Below are 22,581 nucleotides of genomic sequence, written 5' to 3' on the forward strand. Positions count from 1 at the left end.
TTTGAGCCGTATCCCGACCAGGACACCTGCCTGAAAGACATTGATGTGACGACAGAGTGGCAGAGATACAAGAAGGTGGAGATGGAGAAGACTATGCATGAGGTCAAGGACAGGGTCCAACTCAGGATAACATCCAGATAATACCGTCAAAGACTTGAAAGAGACTATTCGGTGGTGCAAATATAGCTAAATGACACATGCCATATAAACTAAAACAACAGAGAATTGGACAAAATTGATGTGACAACAGAGTGGCAGAGATACAAGAAGGTGGAGATGGAGAAGACTATGCATAAGGTCAAGGACAGGGTCCAACTCAGGATAACATCCAGATAATACCGTCAAAGACTTGAACGAGACTATTAGGTAGCGCCAATATTCATAGCTGAATGACACATGCTGTATAAACTTAAACGACAACAGAGAAGTGGACAAAAGTCCTGCTTAGAATTACTTCAAGAGAATACCTTTCGAGACTCAAATGAGACTTTTATGAGATGAAACGCAATGTGGGGAAGTTACAAATTGATGCAGAGGTCCAATCCCTGCTCACGTCTTTCGGATGGTGACATTAAAGGTACGTCCCAGACGCAAATAATCATATCTTAATTATAAGCGACTGTAGAAACTTGATTACTTACACTGTCACTCCATGATAATACATGTACCTTCAAGATTTGAATGAGACCTGGGCTCCGTAACACAGAGATTGGGGATCAATCGCTAAATGAACTGACCAATCAACATCAATGTTACACGCACATTTGGTTCAAAATACTGACCAGGGACCAATCAGTGCGGCTATTTCATATTTGCATTCCATCGCAAACCTTTGTGTTACGGAGCCCTGGTATGTGAAGATACATGTATGAATATCAAGATCCAGAAGAAAGTCCGGCTCAGAATGACCTTCTAGACTTCAAGTCCTTCAGGGCAGTTTGATGTGCTAGAGCAAACAAAAGGTTCACGGGATAAACAAGCTCATGTAAGGAAATGGATGGTGGTTCACACCCATTTGAAGACTGTTACATGCCTTTTCATCTGTAATCCGCAACAGCATCCTAACCTGTACATGGGATAAAGCAATAAGAAAGAATAAAAAATGCAACAGTTTCTAAGATTATAAAGTTGTTACAATGAACAAGGGGGGACGTAAGTTACAAATAAATGGTGACCTTTCCTTGTGCCAAGTTTGTGACCTTTCCTTGTGCTAAGTGAGATACCTTTCCTTGTGCTAAGTGAGATACCCAACATTTTTCCAATTTTGAGAGATCAGAGGAGTGCTTACTACCCCAGTCAAAGTTTGAAAAGACTGAATTGTTTATCTGAATGTTAATGATTGAGAATTTGATCGACAAAGCTTAAGAATTCAACTTTTCTTGATGTAAATTAGGTGCATGGGCAGTTCCTGTAATAGTTGATCTTTTAAGGCATTAAGTAATATCTTTTTAAGTCAATGAAAACAATCACCTATGTATAAACATACATTGTAAAACTGTATTTCTGGAGCCTGACTAAACATGAACTCACATTTACGGTAGCTAGCATGGGAACAGAAGCCAGTTTCATATAACTTGCTATCACAACAAATTTGTGATAACAGTTAAAAGCTACTGAAATCCTTCAATCCGATTGGCTGATAGTGAATGAAAATTAAAATGAGACCCTTGTCACAGCAGCCAATCATAACTGAGGTCTCTATGTTATTTAACTACGATTGCACAGTCTTACACAAGCTGTAGATCTTCAAAATTTGTTTTAAAAAATCAGCAATGCATTTTACATAAAATGACTGTTAAACTTTGAAGGTACAAAGTATACATGCGTATGCTGTGGAAGCCATCCATGTCCTTAAATGTCATATCTACATGTAGGACTGCTGTGCTAAAAATTGTGTGTATCATTGGATAGCTATTCAGATCTTATTTTTGGAATTGCAATCATTTCTTGCCAATGCAAAACAATAGGCCTTACATCATTTGTTTGTAATTTAAAGTCACGTCAATGTTTTGCTATGTTTTTAGATATTTTTAATACCTGTGTATACGTTTGTTTTTGTCACAGTTCTATGCTAACAATTTCACAGCATTTTGTTTTCAAACAAATTATATGATTTATATATATATTTGCCGAATACAGTATTCATATTCAATATTAAATATATATGTACTGGTGAAGGGAATTAACTATTTTATTTTGAAAACTAGCTAGGGATTTAACAAGATTGTTAGCTAATTGATTTTACTGCATTTTACAATTTCTTCAAAACTCATATCAAATAACTTATGGATTGGGAGGGAAATAAGGAGAAATAACTATGTGGTGAATTCAATGAGGTTTTAGACAAAATCCTTTTTACTATGAAATTGTTTAAAATGGGCATGTATGTATGAATTTCCTTATCTTTCTTTTCTACAGAAATCACAAAAATATTACATAATTGACAAAATTGTAAGTCTAAGGCCTCTTTTTTTTGCAGACTAAAAAATGTGTATGTGAGAAAGCATACAGTTTGTGCAAAGGATTTCTTAGTGCAGCAAAAGTATTAAGAAATAGACAAAAGAACACAAACCAGCCAACCCAACTTTGCGATATTATGAGGGCAACAAACAAATTCTTTAAGGGCCTAACTTCAATGCACTACTTGTATGTGAAAGAACTTTTGATTTTGAGAAATGTTTTTCAAATATTGCTTATCTTGCTATCAGAGGAAAAATAAAAATATTATTCAAAGTATTTGCGAGTGATGATGTGATGCAGTATTTTGTTTCTATTGAAGGTATTAAGATTCAAGTGTATAATGTACATTCTCAGGATGGAAAAGGGTGCTGTTGGACAGTTTTGTTACGTGCTGCACTCGCCGCAATCTTCATTACCAAGATCAACGTAACTTGCATGGAGCTGTTAATCATCAGCCAGTCACACAGTACATGCACCGTTTGAGTAACATGTGAAATAACATTTTGTCAGTGGGCAGCTGTCCGCAGCGCATACTGTACATGTATGTCCAACACCGCCTTCTTGAATCCGGCGAAGGTACACTTTTAATCCAAGCTCATTCAAAATTTAATACACAAAGAAAAAGAAGAGTAATATGAGCAATAATGGTGAAAATTAAATGGATATTGGGGGAGGTGGGATTGGGTATAATAATAACCTCGCAGTTCTTGTATAGCGCATATCACATTATGTCATAACGTCCCTATGCGCTTCAAAAGGACTTGGATATTATTACCCTGGCTTTAGCCCCGCAACCTTATACAGAGCGGTGAGATTTCAAGGAATAAATTCCTGCCAGGTACCCATTCATCTCACCTGGGTTGAGTGCAGCACAACGTGGATGAATTTTTGAAGTTTTCATGTCTATAATCAGAATGCTCAGTAGTGAGCATATTATTTACTAACAAGCTATACTTACCTATACCATCTCATCAAATTGCTATTCGTTACCCTAACTCGAATAGCCACCGGTAAAAAACTCCCCGAAAAAGGCTAACTGCATTCAGGTAGCCTGGGAAACCCGTCACGGAACGAGACCCATAAAACCCGGTCTCCTCTTTCGTAGCCAAGGAGGGGCGAAGTCTGCAGGGGAGGACGGGTGGGGAGTTATAGGTAAGTATAGCTTGTTAGTAAATAATATGCTCACTACTGAGCATTCTGATTTACTACACTGCGCTATACTTACCTATACCATCTCATCAAATTGCTAGAATAGCACGGAAAAAACTGGAGGAGGGGCAGAAATGAGACCCTTTCCAGACATGATATCATAACGATAAAGAAACTGATAGACTATAAAATGGAGCAGTCTCCCAACTGGAGAAGCTACCCTAGGAATGAGGGGTAAAAATAACATCAACCTCATTAATGAAATATATCAACTGGAAATAGTTTAGGAACGATTAGGACAGGACAGAACCGCCGAGGCAAAACCTGTGTCTCGGCTTATAACATCGGATAAGTAATAAGATACAAAGGTATTGTAATTGGTCCAATAGGCTGCCTGGAGAATCTCCTCTATAGAGGTACCCTGAAAAAGCGCCCAAGATGTTGCTATGCCCCGTGTATCGTGGGCTCTAATGGACCCTGATAATATGGCGTCCCCTCCACCTGACTTGATCCCCTGTACTAACCATCGGGAAATTGTAATTGGACTAACAGGGCCGTGAGGTTCTATTGAACTAATGAAAAGTTGGTGGGAAGTGCGAATACGTTTAGTCCTATCAATGTACCACTTCAAAGCACGTACAGGACACCATAACCTATCTTCGGAAACTGACGAGAGATTGTTAATGGCTGGAAGAACAATTTCACAAGGTTTAGAGCTTTCTTTTTGATTTTTAGCTAGGAAACCTGGTCTAGGGATCAGGCGGACTCTGCCCTTCTCCCAACGGATATGACCCGGCCTTACCGTGAGTGCATGAAGCAAACTACGTCTTTGACCTGAAGCTATAGCCAACAAGAAGGCTGTTTTAATGGACAGATCAAGGAGGGAGCATTTATGCATGGGTTCAAAGGGGGGTTTCGCCAGGGCCCGAAGGACCCGCGGAAGGTCCCATTTGGGGAAGAGTCTTCGGCGAGGAGGATTCTGTAAGAAAAAGGATCTTGTTAGCCTGGCAAGGACAACTGAATTTGAGATAGTTTCCCCATTAGAGAAGCCTGAATGAATGGCCGCTATGGCTGACCTGTAACCCCTTATGGAGGAGACAGATAAACCTTCATCAAATAGTAGAAGTAAGAAATCTGCTATCTTACCTAAAGAGGCAGAGGTTGGATCAATCTGTAAACTGTCACACCACCGGAAGTATCTCTGGAGTCTAGAATCATAAGTGTTCCTGGTGGAGGATCGCAGGAATCTAGAGGCCATGTCTGCAGCTCTCTCCGAAAGGCCCGCTTTAGTTGCTGATTTCCTGAGATGGGCCAGAGTGTTAGGCAAAGTCTTTCCGGGTTCGGGTAATAAGTGTCCGTCCCGGGTTGTTTTAGGAGGTCCACCAGTGGGGGTAGTCTTTTGGGAGTCCCCACTAGGAGATCTGTAAGTGTTGTGAACCATGGTCTCCTCGGCCACCAAGGTGCGATGAGGAGAACGTAAGCTTCTTCCTTCCTCACTTTCTCCAGCACTTGAGGTATTATGGGAAAGGGCGGAAGTGCGTAACCCAGGATCCCCTTCCAAGGGATTGTTAGGGAGTCTGTCGCAAAGGCTAAGGGATCTTGATGTTTCGTGCAATAAGTCGGGAGCTGCTTGTTCAGGGCTGATGCAAATAAGTCTATCTGAGGCTGGTCGCCCTGACTGAAGATTCTCTCCACTATGGTGAGGTTGAGTTGCCATTCTGATGGGAGATAACTTCCCCGAGAGAGGAAGTCTGCAATGTAATTTTCTTTCCCTGGGATGTGGCAAGCCTTTAGGGTTATGTGATTGTTCTGGCACCATGCTAGAATTTCCAATGTTAGGAAGCAAAGAGTAGATGACCTTGTCCCTCCTTCCCTGTTTATGTAGGAGACCACTGTGCTGTTGTCTGATTTCACCAGAATGCACTGGTTGGCAACTTGGGGGAGGAAGGCAAGTAGAGCCAGTTGAACCGCCTTCATTTCTAGAACATTGATATGTTGTGCTGAATCTCTTTCTTGCCATTGGCCGGAGGCTTTGAATTTCCCCATGTGTGCTCCCGTACCCAGCTTTGAAGCATCGGTCGTTAGGGTGAGGGTTGGTTTTGGGTTCTGAGTTTGCTTCCCTTGGTTCAGAAATCGACATGCTGACCACAGATGAATTGCATGCATCATCGCATCTGTCATGGGAACAAGATGGTCCCTGGGGTGAATTCTGGGCCTGAAGTGTCTCAGGAAGTGCAGTTGGAGTGGCCTCATATGTCGTCTGCACTGCGGGATTAGATCCACTAGGCTTGCTAATAGACCGAGGAAAATTTGCCAAGTTCTGGCTGGCGAGCATGAGTTTGAGTAGAGCTCTACACCTACTGACTGGATCTTCTTTATTCTGTGAGGGGAAGGGCGAACTATTAAGTTTGGGATGGATATTATCGCCCCTAGAAACTCTGGTGATCTTGTTGGTGTGAACCTTGATTTTTCTTTGTTGATCAGAAAACCTAGATCCGAAGCCAGCTTTCGGACAACGCTTACGTTGTAGGCAAGAGAGGTCCTGGAAGGGCTGAGGAGGAGCCAGTCGTCCAGGTAACAGAAGATAGTAATGCCTCGCCTTCTTAACTCTGCGGCGAGGACTCTCACCAGTCGGGAAAATATCCTTGGGGCAGGCTTTAGGCCGAACGGAAGGGCTATGAACTGATAACAAACGTCTCCTACTTTGAAGCCCAGAAACTTGCCTCTGGGGCTATAGGAACATGATAATAAGCGTCTTTGAGGTCTATAGTGACTGCCCATTGATTGGGTTTTATCAGAGGTAGGATGGTTGTAAGGGACTCCATTCTGAATGTTTGATCTGGGAGGAGTTTGTTTATCTTCTTTAGGTTGATTATCATGCGAAAACCCCCGGAGCGTTTCTTTACCAGGAAAACGGGGGAGAGGATGAGGGACTTGTGGTCTGGGACTGTTATGATAGCTCCTTTGTGGAGTAGAGACTGTATTTCTGATTGGAGAGCCTCTCGGCGTGAAGGATCCCTTGGTATGGGGGTCTGTTGTCGAAAATGGGAAGGATGAATTACTCTTGGGAAATTTGGATTGTATCCCGATCTTAGTATCTCTAGAACAAATTTGTCTTTGGTTATCTTTTCCCAGTTCTGTAAGCAAAGAAAAAGTCTTCCCCCTACTGGGACTTGCTGAAGGTGGGGAATGACTAGTGTTTGATTGTCAAAAGTCCCGGTTTTGAGTGGGGGCCCTGAATTCGGTGCGCTGAAAGTGGGCCTGGCGGCCCCGACCTCCACCCCGAGGTTTCCTATGACTTTCCCCGCGGCCCCTTTCAATCCTGGCGTCAACACCAGAGCGAGGGAAGAAGGAGAGGGATGACCCCTTATGTTCATTGTAGGCCTGGGGCTGGGGTCTGGAGCTAGAGCTAGCAAAGGGGGGTCTCTGGGCCTGGCCCTGTCTAGCATTAGCGGTGCCTGGCGGGCTAGGTCTACTCGAAGAGAGCCTATAAAAAGTCTTGTCAGCTGTGGTGCTGGCTGAAATAGACTCATCCAAAACATCTTGAAAATGTCCATGAAACAAGTCCTTACCTTCACAAGGGAGCTTATTGAGCAGTCTTGCTGCCCCTTTCTCAATCTTGAGGGCATCTAAAACTTTGGCTCTTCTTGCCCTCGAGCATAGTAGAGTTGATCTTGCTGCTTGCTCATACTGGAGATCAGCAATCTTTGTGAGTGATTCTAACAATAAGTTTTTGTCACCGGTAGAGACTCCAAGCCGCTCAGCCTCACTAAGAGCAGTTAACAGGCACCCCTGGTACATCGCGAGTCTCATACTGCTCCGGGCGGCCGCGTCCAGCGATGCAAGCTGATAGTCGGCTGAGCGGTAGCTTGAGCCGCGGAGAGGGTTACGGCCCGATCTAGACTTCCTCGCTCCCGCATCCCCGACACGGAAAGCAACGTCCGGGACCGAAGGTGTGCACAAAAAATCCTCAAAGTCTTGAGCGGCAAATCGATAATCCCTCGACACTTCTTTACTGATCGGTTTAAGCCGAGAGTGTTGCTTATCTAGGCCCCGAAAGCAGGATTTATACGGGGCATCCATCTTGATCGCCGGACTGACTTCGTCCGAACGAGTAAGGGACGAGTTCAGGCGGAAGATTGACTTCTCTCGCTCAGTTTCGCTACTAGTACTGTCTTCGGCCCGAAGTTGAGGGCAGTATTTAGTCAAGATCAGGGCTGACTGATGCCTGTTCCCACTAGCCGGAGTATCGCGTTCGTGTATGTCAGAACTCTCTCGTACCCCCAATGGTGATTGTCCTCGTTCGAATCCCATATGCTGGGCAGCTTGGAGGGAATGCGCGGGGCTGCTATTAGAATTAGATGGTGAGAAATCGCCCCAATCTCTTCTGCGAGATGTAACAGGTCGGTGGTAATCAAATTCCGAATCAGATTCTCCCACAATGGAAAATACTTTTTCTCTACGGCTAATACGAGGCGAGTTATCATTAGCCCCCACTCTGCGACCGTTACGAGGCGATCTAGACCTCTCTCTACGTCTAGAATGAGTCGAGTCTTCATTAGCCCGTTGTCTCGGGCGACTTTGTCTATTACTTGCCGGGCTGGCGGTAAGCAAATCCAGAGGGTCGGGGTCTGGAAGGGTCGATGGCGGCGCCCGCTGGGGGAGGGCCGCCTGCAAGGCTTGCAAGATCCAACTACCCGCCTCGGCGGGGTCTGGCAATGAATGGACTGACCTGTCACAATCCTGGGCCAGTCGGCTCTTTTTCTGAATTACAGGGGGTTGTAGTGGGTCAATACTTTGAGTCTGATTGTCATGAGAACACGAGTGGTCATCGCGAGGCCTCTTCTTGCCCGCCCTATTCTTTGATGAGGAGCTACCCCGATCGGAAGGAGTGTAAACAGTCTCTTCCGATTTATCCATACCCTTGTCTACCTCCCGCCTATGGGACTGGGTGTCTGATTGTGTAGTGGTATTAGCCGGCGTTGTCTTGGCCGGGTTATTAGTGTTAGGATTCTTGTTCTTCGGCTTTGTCTTGGCCGCCTTATCATTATTTTTCGGCTTTGTCTTGGCCGAAATATTGACCCTCGGCTTTGTCTTGACCGAGTTATTCTCCCCTTGATTGAGATTTGGGGAGACTTGGGAATTAATGTTCATGTCAGTTATTTCTTCAGACATCGTGATTCATAAGAAAAGCACTGAAGCGCGGTGGCTAAACGTTTACTCAGCGACGTCGCGGTAACGAAAGAGGAGGCTTATATGCGGAGACCGGGTTTTATGGGTCTCGTTCCGTGACGGGTTTCCCAGGCTACCTGAATGCAGTTAGCCTTTTTCGGGGAGTTTTTTACCGGTGGCTATTCGAGTTAGGGTAACGAATAGCAATTTGATGAGATGGTATAGGTAAGTATAGCGCAGTGTAGTAAATTATTAATTCTTTGTTTTGACTCTGACGTCATTTTTCTACATTTTTCAAATACTGATGAGAAATATTGATGAGAAATGTCAAAACATGTATGAACGAGGCCTTACCATCGCCATGGTTACGAGGTCAAGGAAAGATGACGATTTGAAGCAAGGGTATGATCTGGATGGTCGTGATATCGGCAAGGATGGCTTCAGCAGAGGCTAAGGTTGACGCTTCCATCAAGTTGGTCCGCCGAAAGCAGAAGACGGCCACAGCGAGAACTACAATCAATATAATCAATTTGAAGTGTTAATTTTAAGTGTGAAAATAATTCCTGCAGACACTATGCATGTACACATAGGTTCTTGTTTACTGTATTAATCAACACAATAATACTAATAAATAATAATAAATTGGTACTTATATAGTGCATAATCAATTGAAATTGCTCTCTGCGCTTTGTACAAATTGCTCTCCAATATTACAGCTTCACTACAACAAAAATAAATATGTTTTCAAATTTCTTTTAAAAGACTCAACAGAAGTACATGATCGAAGGTAAATTGGTAAACTATTCCATAATTTGGGACCGCAAAAATCAAAACTAGCTTCCCCCCCTTTTGAAACAACTTTGAAACATACATGTAAATAGATGAAATTGCAAATTACACTTCTTATAGCTTCCAAAACTAATACAGAGCTGCCAACCAGAAAAAGAACATTTCAGTATTTCTAAAGCTGAAAATCAGTATTTCGGTGAGGAAATCAGAATTTTCTACCATAGGACCACACATACAACTGAAACTTTAGAAATCAGTATTTTACATGAAACTATCAGTATTCTTCTCCCTTTTCAGTACTAAATACTGAAAATCAGTACTACTTGGCAGCTCTGCTAATACCATACCACATTTGTATTATCATCATGAGTATACCTTTTACATGTATTTCAAATTTATACATGTAATTGTTTTTGTAATGTTGGTTGACTGTTAATTTTGTTTATTTCCAATTGGTCTAATGCCAATTTGTCCCATTGCCAACCCGTCTACTACCATTTGGTCTATCATCAGTTCGTCCACTCACTGCATGGCCTAATTTTATTTATTCTTATGCCATTCTGTCTAATAACCAGTTGTTCCAATAGCCATTTAGTCCATATACCGTTTGGTCTAATTAAACTAAAAGTGTTAATTGTGCAAAATGAATGAAAAGAAAAGGGGTATTAGACCAACTGTTTATTAGATGAAATGGTAATAGAAGAAATGATGATTAGACGAAGTGATGATTGGACCAAATGATTATTGGACCAAATGGTTGTTAGACAAAATGTTGATGGACGGAATGGCATTAGACTAAAGGAAAGTAGACCATGTGGTGAGTGGACGATTTGGCAGTGGATGAATTGGAAATTTACTAAAATTTTGACAGTATGAAGAAAAATAGTCATTCTTCAGATAAGCGAAGTTGTTACTTTTTGCTTTTTGAAGACCAAATCACTAGTTTAAAGGGAACTTTCCCTGGGAGTTATAGTTGGTTTGGGGTGGCTGATCACAAATACACTATCTCCCTCAAGGTCAGTCAATATAATATAAAATACCCACATCCTACCTGCAAGGAGTTCCGTGCTATCATAGGCAAGGATCCGATCCCAAAGAAGAAGAAGCTGATCGCTGGCCAAGTAACCGGAGAATGCCCTCATCATCCACTTAAAAGCAATCTTCAATCTACAAAACAATCAGCAAAAAATATAAAGCCAATTCAAGTCAAGATTTATTAGAACATATAATCGTAGCTTGTATCAGCTGAATTGACAAACGTTTTACAAAACAGAGTAAAAATTACAAAATTAACAGTCAACCAACATTACAAAAACAATTACATATATAAATTTGAAATACATGTATAAGGTACATGTATACTCATGATGATAATGCAATTGTGATAGTATGAAGTATACTTTGCAATTTCATCTATTTACATGTACCCAGTATGTTTCAAAGTTGTTTCAAAGGGGGGGGGGAGCTAGTTTTGATTTTTGCGGTCCCATATGAAGGAATAGTTTATCAATTCACCTTCGATCATGTACTTCTGTTGAATCTTTAAAGGGGAATGAAACCTTTGGAATAAATAGGCTTGTGTAGAAACAGAAAAATCAAAGAATAAGAATAAAGAAAGTTTGAGAAAATTCGGACAATAAATGAGAAAGTTATGAGCATTTAAATATTGCAATCACTAATGCTATGGAGATCCTCCCATTGGCAATGCGACAAGGATGTGTGATGTCACTGATGAACAACTTTCCTTTTGGTGGACTATAAAATACCCTCAAAATGTCTCTTTTTGCTTTTTCTTATGATGATACAAACTCTTTATCCATGATGTATTTTTAAAAAATATGTATCACATGCCCTCATGTAGAAAGAACACATGATCTATGGATAGATGTGATAAAAGAGGCAATTCAAGTGAAATATATACTAAAGTAATGGGGAGAGTTGTTCATCAGTGACATCACACATCCTTGTCGCATTGCCAATGGGAGGATCTCCATAGCATTAGTGATTGCAATATTTAAATGCTCATAACTTTCTCATTTATTGTCCAATTTTTCTCAAACTTTTGTTGATCTGTTTCTTTGATTTTTCTGTTTTCACACAAGCTATCTTGTTCCAATGGTTTCATTCTCCTTTAAGAAATTTGAAAACATATTACTTTTGTTGTAGTGTAACTGTAATATTGGAGAGCAATTTGTACAAAGCACATAGAGCAATTTCAATTGATTATGCGCTATTTAAGTACCAATTTATTATTATTTATTATTATTATGTTGATTAATACAGTAAACAAGAACCTATGTGTACATGCATAGTGTCTGCAGGAATTATTTTCACACTTAAAATCAACACTTCAAATTGACTATATTGTTATAATAATCATAATTGCAATAATGGAGTTCTTGTATAGCGCATGTCGCATTATGTCATAAAGTCCCTATGCGCTAAGGACCTGGATATTATTACCCTGGCTTTAGCCCCGCAGCCTTTTTTACAGCACGGCATCATTTCTGGGAATAAATTTTGGTATACTTACGGCTGAGCATTGATTTGCTTCAGATGAAAGAAGAGTTGCGGCTGGATGGTTTGTAGTAAACTCTCAAACAGGATACAGAGAGATAAGATACCCTGGATAGAGAGAGGGGGAAGAACAGTGTTAGCTCCCTCTAACGGAATAGTTAGCTGATTACATGTATCTAAAGGAATAACACAGAATTTGATTTTAATATGAGATAAAATCATCAAAAATGGACCTTCATGTACACATTACAAGATGATACTACTACTTTAAGACATTAGCTATTTTTGTAGTTGACAGAAGGAATAACAATTAAATCCAATACAAGAGGCATTTGATGTAGTGCCTTTTCCTACATGTACCTGTTACAAAGTGCTGTGCACTCACTACTCCATGTTTGGGCCACTAAAGCAATACTTTTACACCTCAGAATGAGAATTGATTTAGAAAACCTCACAATGTCACATACTTGAGAGCACAATACATGATAATGATTTTTTTATCACTCCTCAAACAGCAATAGCTCCCTCTGTAGCTAGATTTAAAACAAGGGGGAAATTGGCGAGAATGTGCTTGTATGAACACACTGCAAGATGATATCACACATTAGCTCCTTTGGCATGAACATGTACATTAAAACAATGGGATAACACAATTGATTTTAATATCATAGTATAATTATGTACAATAGGCTCTTATTCTAAGCCCCCCCTCCCCCCCCCCCTGAATAAGAGGGTTGTGGGTTCAAATCCTGGGAATGGTATATGAGATAAAATCATCAAGAATGGACCTTCATGTACACATTACAAGATGATACTACTACTCTCAGACATTAGCTATTTTGTAGTTGACAGAAGGAATAACAATCCAATCCATGAGGCATTTGATATTGTGTGCCTTTTCCTACCTGTTACAAAGCACTGTGCACTCACTACTCCATGTTTGGGCCATTTAAGCAATACTTTTACACCTCAGAATGAGAATTGATTTAGAAAACCTCATAATGTCACATATTCGAGAGCACAATACATGATTTTTATCACTCCTCAAACAGCAATAGCTCCCTCTGTAGTTAGCTTTAAAACAAGGGAAAATCGGCGAGAATGGGCCTGAATGAACACACTGGAAGATGATCGCATTAGCTCCTCCGGCATGAACATGTACATTAAACCAATGGGATAAGACAATTGATTTTAAACTCAAAGTATAATAATGTACAATAGGCTCTTATTCTAAGAGCCCCCTCCCCCCCCCTGAAAAAGAGGGTTGTGGGTTCAAATCCTGGGAATGGAGTAATTTACTTTTAATATGAGATAAAATCATCAAGAATTGGCCTTCATGTACACATTACAATTGATACTACTACTCTAAGACATTAGCTATTTTTGTAGTTGACAGAAGGAATAACAATCCAATCCAATCCAAGAGGCATTTGATATAGTGCCTTTTCCTACCTGTTACAAAGCACTGTGCACTCACTACTCCATGTTTGGGCCACTTAAGCAATACTTTTACACCTCAGAATGTGAATTGATTTAGAAAACCTCATAATGTCACATACTTGAGAGCACAATACATGATAATGATTTTTTTATCACTCCTCAAACAGCAATAGCTCCCTCTGTAGTTAGCTTTAAAACAAGGGGGAAATCGGCGAGAATGGGCCTGTATGAACACACTGCCAGATGATATCACGTATTAGCTCCTTCGGCATGTACATATACATTAAACCAATGGGATAACACAATTGATTTTAAAATCATTGTAAAATAATGTACAATAGGCTCTTATTCTGACCCCCCCCCCTTTGAGAAAGAGGGTTGTGGGTTTAAAATCCTGTGAACGGTGTAATTTCCTTCAGCAAGAAAGTTCCCCACATTGTGCTGCATTCAACCAACGTGAGGTAAATGGGTACCTGACAGGATCAATTCCTCTAGTGCACCAAGTGCGCGAAATTGCAGCTTGAGCTAAAGCCAGGGAATATACATGCATATTGCACTTTTGAATAAGCAACTAAACAATGCTTTAAAAGTACTTTCTTTCTTTTAAATAAAAACAAAGAAATAATCCCTCCATCACAGAAAATTGAAACAACAAACTAAATAGTTGGAGTAAACAGTCAATCGAGATAGCAAGACTCCACTATCCCAGTTTCGACTCGGTTTTCTCCCAATCTTTCATTTATTTGAATAAAAAATCAATATTAGTACACCCATAAGTTAGTAAAGCCATTTTAAGAACCGATAATGCCAAATTCAATAGTGTACATGTATCTATAGACATTACTTGTAATATCAACAGATAAACAGAGAAAGATCAGAGGCTCTATGGTTTCCATACTTGAATAATATCAACTGATTTAGGAAACATCTGTTATGGATCGCTACATCTATTTCTAGGACAAATGTCCCACAATTGACAATACTGACAAGTTGCGCTGCGGAAATGGTAGTAGATTAGTGTACAAATATTTACCAAGTTCATACATGTAGGTATTAAAAAAAACATCTGCTTTAGATTTGCATCTGCATTTCTCAAAAAACACCTTGGATTACGAAAAATGATCGATATAAAGGCTGTAAGATTAATGTCTAAAGGTCAAAGTCATTTGAGGTGATTAAGGCCTAATCTCTCCTATTGCCACTTTAATCCCATAATTCAGATGTATGGGCTCTAATAGGTCAATCCTTGATTGCTATGGAGTACAGAAAGACAGCTAAGGTCATGACTTAGCATTTCTTGGGGGGTAAAATACATTATATGTACAGGGCATGTTCCCCTAAATTTCTCATTTGTAAAAAAAAAAAAAATCTGTGTGTATCAAACTTGAAAGTACTTTATAAGGAATTTCACACAACTCTAAAGACGGAGTTGAGGAGCAGGAAAAACATCTTACTAAGTACACCAAGACCCAGGTTTAAATCTGACACACTAAAACCAGGTGTTGGTCATTAAGTTGCTACCTAACAGGTTCATTCCTTGAATACAAACTATTCAAAACAGAATTAGCTAAAGTTGGGTAAAAGTTACACATTCCTTTGAAAGTGTTCAGAGACACTTTCATCAATATTATAATCACTATGTAGGTGTTTGCGTGATATAAACGTTCCAGAGGTGATCGGATAAAAGAGAACCAGATATTTCTAGTCGAAATAAATGAGTACTTAAAAAAATCTTTTGCATACATACACCTAGCCTTAGTTCTTTTGCAATATTGGGAGGTGTGTGCGTGTGGGGGGGGGGGGTGAGTAAATCATTCAATTTAAGAATCTACAGTATTGTAAATTGTGGTCCACTGTCATACCTGAGGATGTGAAGATATGGTGTGGAGGCGAAACAGGTGCCTCATGTAGAATTCACGGAAGACATAGTAGAGATCCGGTGGCTGGTCGTAGACAAAACATAACGGGGCCACTGATGGCAAAGAGAAAAACAAAATAATATAGATAACTTATACATATAACAAAATAAAACAGATAACTTATACATGCATGAGTGAAGGGCTACAAGATAAGAAGTGACATTTCACTAATCAACGATGATAACGAACGCAGAGGTTATGATTGATGTTGGACATCCCAGTGAAGTGCCTGCAAGTTATCTGGGAGCGGAGTCGCGCGGCCTACATACTCCATCTTTGAAACAAATGAATTATTCATATTGATTAAACAGGAAATGGGGCAGAGGGGGATATGGCAGATTAACATGGATAATAATTTGAGATCGAGTGCTGATAAAAATTCCTCACATCTTTTCCATGTAGGTTTCGAGGGTAGAAACTTGGTGCTGTGCTTCCGTTTAGGATTTCAATTAATTTTGTGAATAAGAATCGTCTTGCATACTGCCTCTGCAATCTCTTCTCCTTTCTCTCTCTCTCTCCTTCCCTCTCTTTAACAATTGCTGGTTTTATATTAAATTCTAGCATGACTTTCTATCTTATCATGACTTTCTATCTTATCATGACTTTCTATCTTATCATGACTTTCTATCTTAGCATGACTTTCTATCTTATCATGACAAAGAGTTGGAATTGATCATGATAACAATAAAATAAGAAATTATACATTAACTAACTACAAGTAGAAGTCTTTTTCTTCTGATCACATTCAACTAGTTAATACATGTAATGTGCATCACCGTGTAGTTTTCTCAACTAGATTTGGGTGATTTACTCTGCCCAACACCAGGTTCAAAATTCTTTCTCTAACTCCATCTTCAGTTCCAACCCCCAAACTCTCTCAAGCGTCGTGGTGTAGCGGTTCTGACTCTCGCCTTGTAATCAGAGGGTCGTGTGTTCGAATCCCACCATGGCCTAGCGTCCTTTGGCAAGGCGTTAATCCACACTTTGCCACTCTCCACCCAGGTGTTAAATGGGTACCCGGTAGGATGTGAAAGCCTATATGTAGTATGCCTAGTAATTGAGTCTTGGAACTCTTGTTGGAATGCTCCCCAGGGAGTGGAGGTGCATACATTGTATACGGGCATGCAAGGATCCAATGACCGGGGTAATAATATGTCTGTCAAGCACTTAGAGATGTCGTTCCGATGTATTAAGCGCTATATAAATGCGGAATATTATTACTTTTATTATTCTCCTCTCTCTGGTTCTCTTCGTTTCTCCCCATGTCTCAATATCCCTGCCTCGATCTCTAAATTTACTTAAATTAGTCTGTGTGTTATCCTTCTTCCCCCACCCCTCTCTGAATCCTCTCCTCTCATTTCATTCTTTCACACCCCTCCCTTCCTCCTATTCTCATCATACTGGAGTAACTTGGATAAATGATGTAAAGAATAACACACAAAAACTTGTATACCCAGAGCTGTCAGACACTTTTACTCACTGGGATTGAAAAAGAAGCCAGAACATGTTAAAGCCCCAATATAAAGCCTGAATATCAGGCAAAAGCCTAATGACTGGCATCTCTGTAAAACTGGGGGGGGGGGGGCAGTCAAATATATTGCTGTATATATGTGTGACCAAACTATTTCCAAACACCTAATCAGGTTTTTGTCTGTGTGCAAAATAACCCCCTACACAAGTTTTCCGCAGGCTTTATTTAAAAAATTTGACCCCTGAACAAGTTGTCGCCAGAATATGACCTAGGGGAAAAAAACATACCCTAAACGTGTTTGCTAGTCTTACAAAAAGCTTTGGAAAAAAGATACCCTAAATACGTTTCACCCTGCGATTGACCAGTCCTTTAAAACCACCATTTTTCTTGAAAAATTGGTGCTTTTGACACCCTAACTAGTGCATGTGCGGCCCGCGTCCAAAACTGAAAAAAAAAACACCCCTTTAAACACGTTTTTGGGGTCATGCATGTGTGCAGTAATATATTAGACTGTCCCCCCTCCCCAAACCCCCCACCCACCCCCCCCCTGGCGTAAACCTTCCTTAACAGTGGTTGAAAAAAGACAAAAAGAAAATGGGTCTATTTAAACTGAATCATGGTGGAAGACATGTCTAGAGTCGCATCTTCATTAGGATCAAGATCCATCAATGTGATTCATACTGCCCATAAAGTCAGTATCCCTTCATAAATCTCCAAGCACGGCTCAATAATATCCTTTTTATGGTGGATGCCTTATGAGCTGGATGAATTACAGTGTTATGATTTCCACTGCAAAATATGTAAATCTAGCCTGACACTTGATTTAGGGTGTTATCATCTAGTTGCCATGGAAACGCATCACAAGGAAGGCCCATGCTCAACGTCCTCGTTCAATTTGATAGCCTAGGATAAACTAGGACAGTGCTAGTTTTGGCAAAGCAGTTGATTAAAAATGCTTACGTAAAATCCACTGTTTATACTTAAGTTTTTGCTTGAAGAAAAGATAAAAAACTTTTAAATATTCATTCTTTCTTTGATGTATAAATGTTTGATTTGATTTTTTATTTGATTTTGTCTTGACCTATTATAGTTCATGTAATCTTCTTATGTGACATATTATGGCAAATAAGCTATATGCCATCACAACTCAATTGAGACCACTGACAAAGCTTACGATAAAAAAAAACAGTTTTGCATGTTTTCTACGTTGTTGCAGTGAATTACATGTATTTTCAGTATAAATACAATAATGTTAAACTACATGAAATTACATGTAGTACCACCATAACCAGTCATTCACAATGGATGTTGTTTTGATAAGCAACAAAATATAACAGAGTCTGACTGACTACCATGCTTTTGACTTTAGGGCTGATCAAAATTCCCTGATTGTTCCCTGACTGGAAAAAAATCAAATAATTTTCCCTGATTTCCCTGATGGGCTGGGAACCTTGTATGGCAATTAAAAATAATATAACTGATTTATATAGGCATATCTCAGTACATGATGAAAGCTATGAAATAGATGTGCATGGTATCTTCACCATGTTACTTGACGCCTCCATCTTCAATTTCTTCCACGGGAATTTCCCTTTGTCATATCAAAGGGATAACTCAAGGGTGGTTCCGCTTGAAACTTTGATAACAATCACATGAAAAACATCTAGAAAACTCCATTCTGAACCCACACCATTCCTTACTGTGACAAATGGAGAGATTTGAACAAAATTACTGAGCAAACGCAAATTGTGCTAAAATTGTCCACTTGCAGTTTAAGGTGCTAAACTTGTTGATGTGTAGTTTATTTAAATCACAACTATACATCTCAGGATCTAATGAAAATCTGTCTTGATTTAAAGCCAACATGTACCTTTAGTTTTGGTAGATCCCCCAAAAGTGAAGGTCACCATTCCATTTCATTACTAGATTATATTTATGAATGTGTCCCTAAATAGTTGTGGTGTGAAGGCATTATAAACCAAAGATGTGTTTTGTTGGATAAATCTACAGATTTTAAATCAGATTTGAATTCAAAAGGTCGCGCAATAAAAATAGAAAATATGCTTGTTTATATGAAACATCTTCTCAAGCAGGTCGTCTGGGCCCATCTTACACAGAGTTAAAATTGATCCGATCAATCTCAACTATATAGAAATCCATCAATGTCATAATTTGTACTTTTGGACATTTGCTCAGTGTCCTCTGAAAACAAAGAGATGCGTAAAGAATTGTCAAGAAAACGGTGAATGTATGAATATATGTCATTTCCAGAATATATTATGAACAAACATGTATTTCAGATGTCGACGTTTCTGCATGGCATTCCATAGCTACCATAGATCGCATCAATCAATCCCAACTCTTTGTAAGACTGCCCCCTGAACTCTAGAGATAATGATCGCCACTCTAGCTTGGAAAGATACCAAACATTTTACGGAATTGTTTGGCTCATTTTTCAGCAATTACAATTTTTTTTTCCAGAGCCAGCTTGCACATACATTTTATTTATATATATACAAACACTTGGGTGGACATTTCATTGGATTCTGTTCGAGCTCATTTTTAGAACGTTACAACAACCTATACTATCTTTGATTCTAGCCAAAACTCAGCCAGCGTTAGGCAGATTTGAAGGTCTAAAGCTCACCAAACATGGCAAATCCATGGAAAGGGATGACTCCATTCGGTGGATACACAACAGCAAACTCATCAACCCCTAGCATTCCTGTAAAAAAAAAAAGAGGGGGGGGGGTCAGATAACAAAAAAATATGTAGGAAAAAAAAAATCATCCCAGTATTGATTCAAATAGTGTAGGCCTACCTCTTTATTAGGAATTTGGATGCCTTTTAGCAAAAAGTAATCACGTTTTTAGGGATTTTTTTTCTGAATTATTTATTTGCACCTTATCGATAACTTTTTTGTCCTTCTTCATCTCTCTTTTCATTAACCATCCAAGGAAATGGGTGAATGTCTCCATTGTAAGTACTGATCAAAGATCAAGTTTGCATGCTGACTTCTCAAGTATACTTTTTCATTTACTCTTTCCACATTAGCATGCAAACAATGAGCAGAGTTTTATGGATTTTGTGAATGTTTTTCCTCTAGCATTTCTTTCACCTCGTCAATCAACATTTTCTTTTTCTCGCCTTCATATATGTATTTCTTTTCTTTACTATAATTTATTGATAATTTTTTTTGTCCTTCTTCATCTCTCTTTTCATTAACCATCCAAGGAAATGGGTGAATGTCTCCATTGTAAGTACTGATCAAAGATCAAGTTTGCATGCTGACTTCTCAAGTATACTTTTTCATTTACTCTTTCCACATTAGCATGCAAACAATGAGCAGAGTTTCATGGATTTGGTGAATGTTTTTCCTCTAGCATTTCTTTCACCTCGTCAATCAACATTTTCTTTCTTTTTCTCGCCTTCATATATGTATTTCTTTTCTTACTACAATCTGAAATTGGTACGTGTCTCCTTGATAATTACTGACTGAGGATGAACATTGCGTGTTAATTTTTTCAGTCTACCTTCATCCACACCATCACATATTAGCATGCAAACAATGAACAATGTCATTAAATGACCATCATGCTAAAACAAGGCACATATTGCAGATGTCAATTCTCATTATGAATGCAATGCTAACCATCGTGTTAATACAGACCTTGTACTAATACATTTTCTATTCAGCTTATGCCTGTAAACTGGTGTGTCAGTACAGCAGCATACCAGGAAACACATTAAATGTATTTTAAAAAAGACCGATTTTTACTGAATAATGGGGGGGGGATGTAGGGGAGACCGGGGTTAGTTGGAACATGGGGTAAGTTGAAACATTGTAATTTTCTTTAACTCCTGTAAAACAAATTTATGCAATACAGCCCTAAATTTATTTTACAGGCGTAAAAGAAAATTACAATGTTTCAACTTACCTCATATTCCAACTAACCCCGGTCTCCCCTACTGATGCAAGTGTGGTGACAAAAATTTCTTTGCCAAATCAATTAAGGCTGTGACAGTATATTTGAAAAAGAAAGTTGCAATAAACAATTAACTGAGGGGGTAATGACACCTAACGTCGTAGAGCAATAGATGCAATAATCTCAGAACAAATTTTTCTTTCATTCCTGTATAACGATTGTATGTTCACTTCAATGACAAAATTAGGAGAGAGAATAATTATCAGAAATAGAATTCTTTTAAAATGAGATAGCAATTAGTAATTGTACAAGAATTCTTTTCTTCATTTAACATTGCTACATATCAGGATTTTGAAATGAAAAAATAAATATATCGAGTATAATACAAAAGTGAGATTTTTTCAAACACATGCCACAGACCCTCTCTCAAGATCTATCATCAATTATTCTTGTTGTTATACCCGCAATTAACAGTTAGTTAAATGTACCTGAACCAAATTACATCTGAGTAACAAACCAGAATCAAACACAATGATAAAGCTAACACAGTTCACTATACATAACACTATTCTCTATGCAATTTTGACAATGTAACATAGCACCTAACATTTTTTTTCTTTTAAGTTTAGGCACTTGAAATATTTGGTTACTTCAAAAACAAAAATGGAATAGATACAACTGGAAAGAATCACTTTTCTAATGTATGGGAAGTAATGTATGGCATCTGCCTAGAGCCACTATATGTCAAGATCGGTTTACATTTTCTCATGAATGCTTTAGATATTGGAAATTGGATGTAGCCTCCCATTTTTTTCCCTGAACCATTCAAGTCTCTGGGGAGTCTTTGGCATATCCTGTGCTATATTCTTTCTTTTTCTTTTAAACTGGGTTTCAGTTCAATTAACAGTAACAGTTTCAAATGTATGAAGCATCGTGGAGACAAGTTATGCCCTGTTCTTTTGGTCTCAAATTGACATTGCCCTGCTGTGGAGAAATTTCCAATTTGTAGACATCGGCCCTTATTCTGAAGCCCTGGTACCTTTGACCATGGTCTAATTCTTTGCTAAAATGAGGGGAAGCCAATAATGTTTTAACAGTTGTTTACATTGTAGGTTTCTAATTAGGTGGTCTGTCTATGACAGATCACCTATTAATTTCGTCAGAATTTTCTTTTTATTTTTTTCTTTTTATTTTTATTCTTTTTAATGGCAAGGTTTTTGTCGCCAAGTCATCTCGAGTTTGACAAAATCAATTTCATTGAAGTTTATACCATACATAGGGTCTCTCATGGAAACGTCAAAATTTGCTTTTCGATGTCATCAGGTCATGATGACGTCATCTAGGCGCCATTTTGTAAAATCACATTATCAATCATATCTCCATTATCTATTATCAAAAATTAATAATATTTACATCACATCAATTTCAGGTCAAGGGTCATCAGGTCATGTCATCAAAGGTCACCTGGAGGTCATGCGCGCGCGCGTGCGTCAAAATTTCAAAATGCTCAAAATCACTTTTTGACCAAACGCGAGTACGTTTTAGGTCATTCTAAGCATTTCAAAAATTTGCGCGCGCGTTTCCGCGCGTAATGCCTTAACGCAGTGCAAAAACACCGTTTTTTTTACATCATTGCATCGATAATATAATTTTGAACAATTTGATACCCAATTTAGCTCTCTATGACCAATAATAACGAAATTTAATAGCACCCGTTAAAGTTTGCAGCACGTGTGCG

At 39.2% G+C, this 22,581-nt stretch overlaps 2 protein-coding genes across 3 annotated transcripts in view; one reads left to right on the top strand and one right to left on the bottom strand.

The window, feature by feature from the left end:
- The window catches only part of LOC121409641, a 54,471-nt gene extending 51,764 nt beyond the window's left edge, over positions 1-2,707 (top strand). For both annotated transcript variants that reach the window (XM_041601554.1, XM_041601560.1), the window contains one exon: positions 1-2,707. In XM_041601554.1, the coding sequence (XP_041457488.1) occupies positions 1-141 (141 nt within the window). In that variant the 3' untranslated portion in view covers positions 142-2,707.
- Positions 976-22,581, bottom strand: part of LOC121409657 (TBC1 domain family member 19-like) — a gene marked incomplete at its 5' end in the record, with an annotated part of 27,271 nt that continues 5,665 nt past the window's right edge. The window contains 6 exons of the mRNA XM_041601569.1: positions 976-1,066; positions 9,136-9,291; positions 10,622-10,737; positions 12,104-12,195; positions 15,390-15,499; positions 19,565-19,642. Coding sequence (XP_041457503.1) covers positions 9,155-9,291; positions 10,622-10,737; positions 12,104-12,195; positions 15,390-15,499; positions 19,565-19,642 — 533 coding nt within the window. The remainder of the gene's footprint in view (positions 1,067-9,135; positions 9,292-10,621; positions 10,738-12,103; positions 12,196-15,389; positions 15,500-19,564; positions 19,643-22,581) is intronic.

This window comes from Lytechinus variegatus, chromosome 1, assembly GCF_018143015.1.
Source record: "Lytechinus variegatus isolate NC3 chromosome 1, Lvar_3.0, whole genome shotgun sequence".
Classification (NCBI taxonomy): domain Eukaryota; kingdom Metazoa; phylum Echinodermata; class Echinoidea; order Temnopleuroida; family Toxopneustidae; genus Lytechinus; species Lytechinus variegatus.